The 8179-nt window shown below is 31.4% G+C and overlaps 1 protein-coding gene across 1 annotated transcript; it reads right to left on the reverse strand.

The window, feature by feature from the left end:
- Positions 1 to 2624: 2624 nt before the first annotated feature.
- LOC149561955 (U-box domain-containing protein 21-like) lies at positions 2625 to 3215 on the reverse strand. Its single transcript, XM_089827928.1, has one exon. It carries the CDS (start codon positions 3213 to 3215, stop codon positions 2625 to 2627), a length of 591 nt encoding a protein of 196 aa, XP_089684054.1.
- Positions 3216 to 8179: the final 4964 nt, after the last annotated feature.

The following is an 8179-nucleotide window of genomic DNA, read 5'->3' on the forward strand; positions in this document are numbered from 1 at the left end:
AGGCATGTTATGAGTTGTATTATGACTTATTTTACTTTAGATGGAAGGAAATTAGGAGCTCATTGTTTTAATTTTGTATTCCTCAACCATTTTTGGTTCGATGACAAAATTTCCTTTTTATATTATGAAATCATTGAATTTAAGTGTAGTTAAGCATAAGTTAAAATCTAGTTGATTCATCCCTCATGAGGGGCTAATTTTCCTATTTGCATGGTACTGCAAGGTTAGAATCCCTAAATCTAGCCCTAGAATTAAATAGGAGGGGAGTGCTAGGAAAAAGATGAAAAATAAAAGTAAAAAAAAGTGTTGAAAGTGATGACTTAGGGATGGAGATGTGGGATGAGGAAGATACAATGTCTATGGATACCCAAGATTATTAAGACTCGATTGATCCCTAGGAAGATAATGTTGATGGGATGGAAATTGGGGAAAAGGTTGAAGACATTCCAAGAGCAAAGAAGCAAGAAATTTATCCTGTCATTGTTAAGACCAATAAGAAGATTGGCTCCCCATCGATGAAGGAAGATAATAAAAATCTAGGAGGAAAGGATTGAGAAGATCGCTAATAGGATGGAGAAACACAACTTGGTTGGGTACTTTTTTTTTTTTTTTTTTTTTATAACTCTAAGGAGGTCCATATCATGAAAGACAGAAAAAATTTTGAGGACCATGCCATAGATTTTGTGTCCAATCCTATGGAAATTCCATCCAAAGTTATGGAGAAGAATGATATGAGTTTGGTTGTTGCTAGATGGATGCATAATGAAATCCTTTCATGACTTAGAATGAAGATGGGTATTTTGGAAAATTCCTTGCAGGAGGAAGTAGGAGCTAGGAAGAGAATGGAGAGTAGCTACAATATTGCTCTAGACCAAATTAAGAATATCGAGGGCATAATTAGCATATTCTTGAAGGACAATGTAAATAGACCCCACCACTCCACTCAAAAGAATGTGAAAGGAAAAGATAAGCAGGGAACATAAGGTATTCAGTTGGACATCAATTTAAATAGCCAAGACAAAGATCACATATATGCAACTGGTGGGCTGGTTATAGAACCAGGGATAGAATTAATATAAATACTACTACTATCGATTAGAAGAATCTTGTAGTCTCTCTTCATACAAAGGAGATTTAGGTTGTTAAAACCCAAAGAGAGCTGGATTAGGTTTGGGTCTTTTGTCCTCCATGTTTTTAGTTTCTATGTGCTTAGGTTTTGGTTTTGTGATTTTCTGTTGGTTCTAAATGCTAGATACTAGTTTTTATGGAAAATATTTTCTTTCTAGCATAGTAGTTTATTTGGGCATAACTGAATATTTTATGTAATTGATACATTTTGGGTTTTGGGCTCCTACAAAATTAGTTTTTACCTTAATCCAAAAATTATAGAAAATGGAGCACTTTAGGTGTTGTATAGACAATGATCTTTAAAACATGAATATTGTAGATATCTATACTATATATCTCCAATCTCAAACTCTATATAGTAGATCTCAATCATAATTAAATCAATCCCATGCTTTGGAAAACTAAACACACACACACACACACACACACACAATTTGTGTTCTTTTATCCAAAATAAGTCACAACATTTTGTAGGACGTAATTTGTTTATAGTTTATAATTAAATAAAAAGATAATGTACACCATTAAAAATGAATAGCCTTATAAAATTGATATTTAGAACCTAGCTCAGATCAAGTTTAAATAAAAATTGTATTCTTTATCAGCATTAGATATATTTAAATAATATATATATCTTATTAAATTCAATATCAATTTCTGTAATATCAACCTAAAATATATTTTAATGATTCACTTTTATTTCTAAACTAAAATATATATTAATTTTAATTATAGAGTCAAATTTAACATTGTATTTATTTTGGGATCTACTTGAATTAATACATAATAATAATTAATCTCAACAAATAATAAATAATCTAAACTTCAATTTGTTACCTTTAAAAAAAATAAAATTAATTTTTAGGATTTTTTTTGGGTCTAAATCAAATTGATAATATATATCTGATTAAATTCAATATCAATTTTTCGTAATATCAACCTAATTAATGATTCACTTTTATTTCAAAACTAAAATATATATTAATTTTAATTAGAGAATCAAATTTAACATCGTATTTGTGTTTGGAGATCTACTTGAATTAACACATAATAATAATTAATCTCAACAAATAATAAATAATCTAAACTTCAATCTGTTGCCTTAAAAAAATATTAATTTTTAGAACTTTTTTTTTTTGGGTCTAAATCAAATTGATAAGCCTAAACATGTTGAAGTTGACAAAAGATAATCGCACACTATTAAAAAATAATAATAATATGGTACGTGGTAGACGAACGTACCACTAGAATCTGAACGAGACCAACTCCAAACAACTGCTGTATTTTGTTCTTGACCGCCTCTCTGTCAGAGCATCTAACAAAAGGAAAAAGAATGCAAAACACCCAGATACATGAACACCAGAATTCAGTCCAGAAACCAGAAAATCGTTATAAACAGGCATAAGTTTGTAGTTGGTGATACCAAATTCCCAAACAAAAAACACCGAATTCAGCAGGCAAAACAAAAGATACAATCACCATCAAAGGCGTAACAATTAGAAAGATCGCTTTACATCCTTGAAATCGACAGTCTCTATACATTCCCACTCATCTCTGTAGTGGCTGAACAGCTTGAGCAACTGTGTCGCTTTTTTCCTGGTTTTCTCGGAACAACCCAATTGAATCACCACCAAAATCTTCTGAAAAGCTCCCGATTGAAGCGCGTCCAACATAGCCGAGCCATTCGATGAATGCCGGCAAAGTGTCCAAAGAATAGAAATTGCAAAGTCAGTCGCCAAGTTTGAAACTCTGATAATCTTCTTCACAACAACAGGAACAGCCAGAGCATGTTCATATACGGCAGCTCGGCCTTCGGAGCAAGAACAGAGGAGATCCATGGCCGCCAATCCTCTTTCGCAAATGTTTTTATCTGCTTCTGCCAGGCTTTCTAACACAAGAGGGATTGCTCCGCCCTTTACCAGCTTTACACGAACTGTAATGTCCCTTGAGAGGTAGTATATGGCGGTCAGAGCTGCTTTGGTCTCGCATTTCTTCACCATTTCTACCAGATCTTTCTCTTCCAGAGCATCTGCTGATTTGGGAAGTGTTCTTTGAATGAATGATTGGAATCGATCGTCTGCAGCCATTGCTCGGATTTGGGGAGAAAATGGGGTTGTGGATTGCAATGCGCGGGCGGAAACAGGGGAAATCAAGATTGGAGTTCTGAGTGCAGGGGAAATCAAGATTGAAGTTTTGAATGAAAGCGGAAACAGGAGAAATCAAGAGCGAGAAATCAAGATTTATTGAAGTTGTCAATGCAATATGAGAAATCAAGATTGAAGTTTTAAATGCTTTACGATAGGGAAATCTAGAATGAATGATTCAACCGTCAAACAAATTGGGCCACTGGATCTTCTCGAGTTAAAGTTAAAACAGACGTCATTGATCAGCCAAGCGGATTGCTGTTGAATTCGTGGGTGGCGTGGCGTCAACGATATTAGCAGCCCGAGTTATGAACAACGCGCGTTTTGACTGGTTCAGTCTGCATTTGATCTGGTCTTTGCCATCAAATATACAGCGGTGAATGCACGTTCTAACGGGAAGATGAAGTTTTGGTAGTCAAAAGTTTGGCGTAAGCTATTCCAGATTACTGTATAATATTTTCGGGACTTGGTAACGTAGACATTGTTGACTAGACTCAAGTTTTAAACGTTGCTTAGATAGGATTTTATCAAAGTGTAAACATATATATGTTGTTTAATATAGGTGTCTAAGGTATGTTTAATTAGTTTGTTAATGCTAAACTTTACTGGTCAAAAGATCAAAGGTTGGATGGGTTTGGTCGTTTTGGGTGTAAATTGGGTTTGGTTGTTTTGGTTCTAGCCCATGGGAAAATGGGCTAAAACAAATTCTATGTCTTTCATTTTAGTCAAGGAGAAGTCTTTTGTGTGAGTTATTGAGTCTTTTTATTTTAGTTTATTGATTCTTATCATATCTAAGAATCTTATCTAGAAATTTCTAGATATTACTAGAGAAAGTTTAATTTCAAGAAAATTTGAAATTAATTTTGTTTGTGTAATTGGTATCGAATGTGTAAACGTTATCTAGATGGTTCTAGGGATTCATGGATTTCAAGAAAAGTTTGAATTTTTAAAACAAAAATGTCATATTTCTTTTGTGAGGTTTTGTTTTTCTAAATGAACTTTGTGACTTTTTTTACATTGGAACCTTAAAATATTGAAATTTACAACCTTTGATATATTTGAAATTCTCAGTTTCACATACTCTTTCATAAGTCTTATAGAGTTTCTCCTGTACTTTGAAAACCCATCCATCATCATTATGTTAGATATGTGTACCTTTCATTTAAAATCATGAATATTACATGACATGCTGACATCCCCTTCCTAATAGTCCTAAACATACAAAAGACTCATGTTTACATTATTATTTTATAAATCAACAAATTATAACAAGTAGTATCATGTGCAAATTTAGTAGGTAAACCCAAGGGAAGAGTCATTTATTATTTTGATGGATCACATTTTGGTCCATCAAAGGAAAAACATGAGCATGTGGTGATCCTTTCCACTGTGGAAAGTTTTGAGGTGGAGAATTATAATTAATTAGTTCCCCCACATAAATGTTGTAGCATAGTGGGGCCTTTGCACAAGTTGAATAGCGTGAGGTTCTAGGCATCAATTATTAACTCATATTTAACACAACTATAGATCATTCCAGGGTTATGAGTCTAAGGAAACTCATGATGCACACACCTAAGAGAATAGATCATGACATGTTTATAAGTATGGTGTTGAAATATGAATTGGTGAATAGTACTTTTGGTATTGATCACTAGCTAATACGACATAAAGTTATGTAAATTCTCATATTTCCTTTTGTAATTTAAGGTTTTTTATAATAATTTATTATTTATAAAAAATTATATCTAATAAAACTTCAAGGCAAGAGTGTTCATCCTATCTTTCTTGTTCCTTTAATACCAAAATTTTCAACCATGTCAAGTCCATAGGTATATAGTTTGTAACAAAATTTAAAAAAAAATGCTATCTATTTATTTCCCATATATCCAGCTGGCAATCTAATGATAACTACATTTGATGATCTAGACAAGTAGTTGGCAGAGTCCAGACCTTCAATGTCAATACCCATAAGCGATGATAGTTATATGTAAATTTTCACTAAGATAAGTTTTATTGTTTTTAATCATTAAATATACATGTAATGCCAAGAGGATTTTGGTCAAATTCTATTGATTTAGAGTGAGGAGTCCAAACTCCTCATGTGAAATAAAATGACAGAATAAATTGTAGAATTTATTGCAACATTTTTTTTCTTTGAAGCCTATGACAAAGGTATGAGTTAATAATGTAAATTTTATTTTGTATTCATTATTTTATCCATTGTATATTCATCTCTAATCAAATTGGTTTCTTCATTCTTGTCACAAGGGGCCACAACTATAACACATACCCTTGAGATCTATTATAAGCTTGAGGTAAGTATCTATTCACTTGTGCTCCTATATTTCTTATATTTCTTACATTAATACATATATTTGTGTTGCTCTATTAATAGTTGAACATCCATAACATTTAGAGAGGAGCTCTAATCGACAAATTAGAAAATGGCAATCACTGATTGCTTCTCCATCTTCATGGTAAGAAAGTAGTTATCAACTCTCCCGTGCTAGTGTATAGGATTGTCTATGTTATTAAACTTTTTTTTTATGTGTATATGAATGTTTTGCACTTAATTTTTGTTATATCAAAATGTAGCACAATTGCATGCATATAGATTGCTTGTAAATTGATTTATGTTTTGATGTGCTATACAAAATTGTAAGTCTATGTAGATCTCTTTATACATTCACTTTATTCATGACATCATGTTTACATTGTATAATATTTTTTGACTAAGAGGGAGCATGAATCAATTATCTCAAAACAATTTTTCACAAACTTACTTAATCTTGAATGATCTTAAACCATTCAAATAGTTAAAACAAATAAGAGCATTGAATCATATAAAGGAAAAAAAACCTAACACCATAGTTAATGGGGAAAGACAAGATAGGAAAAACCACAAAGAAACCCCACTAGTTAGTTATCTATCCTAAATATAAAATTGAATTATTATAGAATATTCATACAAACAAAATTTAATTGATAATGTTACATCTACATATGCATGAAAGAGTATTGGTTAATCGCACAACAACAACATATTGTAGCATATCTAATGAGAGATCTTCTTCCTACCTTCATTAGTCTTCTGTAAAACTAATTCACATTTTTTTTACACTAGCTTCATTCACATAATATTTTTTTCACTTCTTTTTCATACACTTCAACACCAAGTATTCATTCACATATCTAAACTAGTCACTACACGTAGATCAAAGTAGTTGTTCTCTATTTGTACGCATCCATTGAACCATATACATAATTCAACCTAGAAAGGAATATCATCTTGAATGCAAGACATTTAAATATTCAATAACACAATATCACCAAACCCAAACAATAGGTTGCACGTATGAGAACTACATACCATTCTACCATAAGACTCAAAGATAGGTCATAGAGTAAATAAGAATGTTACATAACATAAATATTAAAATATAATAAAATAGATATAACTCAAAGTTGGTTCCACAACCAAGACCATGTCTTGATATAGGAGAATTTCAACACTAGCCAAATAATATCACCTATCTAAAAATTGAATATAAATAACATACCAAAATATTCTAATATATTGTATCAATGTCCAGATAGAAGTGATCACCATAATGAATTTTGAATAAAACAACCAATTATATCCATCCAATCTTCACATTTTTGCATTTACTAAATACCATAAATGTAGCAACAAGGCATATCACTGTTACTAAAGTAGAGACATCCATCCACATAATTCATTACTATAATACATTGCATGAATAGATCAAGCATGTACATCACCTAGAGCACAATTGTTGAGTACATAGATTTTGACAACAATTCCAATGACAACATGTCTCAACAATCTCCCTCTTTGACAATAATGGGAAAAAACCAAAAAGAGGAAAATTCCAAAATCTCAGTTAGCAAAAACACCCTCCAAAAGGTCCTCTTGAGTTAAGTAGTTCCATTTTATCTTTTCTCTTGACTTTTTCTCCTCCCTTTTCCCAATGCAATGGAAAAGGGTGAAACAACATCATTCAGGAAATCAAAGTAAAATTACATACTTTTGGAGATTTTTTTTGGGTAAGTGCATCAAGATGGTGTACAAAAAGAAGAGTTTACAAACAACTTTTTCTAAAATCAAGTAAACCTTAACTTTGAAAAGATATTTGAGGGCCACCTACTCAAATGACAAGATGTGTAAAAAGTAAAAAGTATAGTAGTCTAAATCTAATTTCTAACCTATTAGAGTTTTTACAAAAAAATAAATATGATTAGGTGAGTCAAACCCTATGCACACAAAACATAGTTCCTATTTTTTTATATAGAAAATATAACATAGTTATTTTTGTGTGCAATACAAAAGACATAGTTATATCAATATTTTACAAATCCATTTGGTAGGGCAAGAGTTAAAAGTAATATCTAGAAGTTGTGTATTTTTTTTGTAATATTTTGATGATCATATTTTTTATGAATAATTGAAGTGACTGCATCCTAAAAAAATGTACTTGTTCATGTGCAAGACATAACTTGCATCAAATAATTGAAAGTGAAAACTTTTTTTTTAAGTGTATAGAATGAAATGTTGAACAATAATATGTAATTTATTTTTCATTTGGTTACATATATCAAAAGTTAATAAGAAAAGTTAGACATATGTTTATGAGGATTGTGTTCAGATAGTGATAAAACTAATTAAACTTTCCAATGTTAATGTTGTTGAATAAATGAAAAATTTATATGATTAGAAAGCTAAGAAGACGTGTGAGATTATGGTGGTGGTTTAAGAGACACCCACTTTATCACTTGGAAACCTAATGAAGGAAAAGACAAGAATTTATTTTAGAAGATGAAAAAGTGTTTAAAGGAATAAAATTGGAGGCAAAATGAACCCCTAAGCCTTTGGGTCAACTCCCAAG

Source organism: Cupressus sempervirens, chromosome 4, assembly GCF_028749045.1.
Source record: "Cupressus sempervirens isolate cs-2001-9-10 chromosome 4, ASM2874904v1, whole genome shotgun sequence".
Lineage (NCBI taxonomy): Eukaryota > Viridiplantae > Streptophyta > Pinopsida > Cupressales > Cupressaceae > Cupressus > Cupressus sempervirens.

Bases quoted from the DNA above. Each gene is read 5' to 3' on its own strand.
- LOC149561955 (XM_089827928.1), bottom strand. From the start codon at position 3,215: ATGGCTGCAGACGATCGATTCCAATCATTCATTCAAAGAACACTTCCC.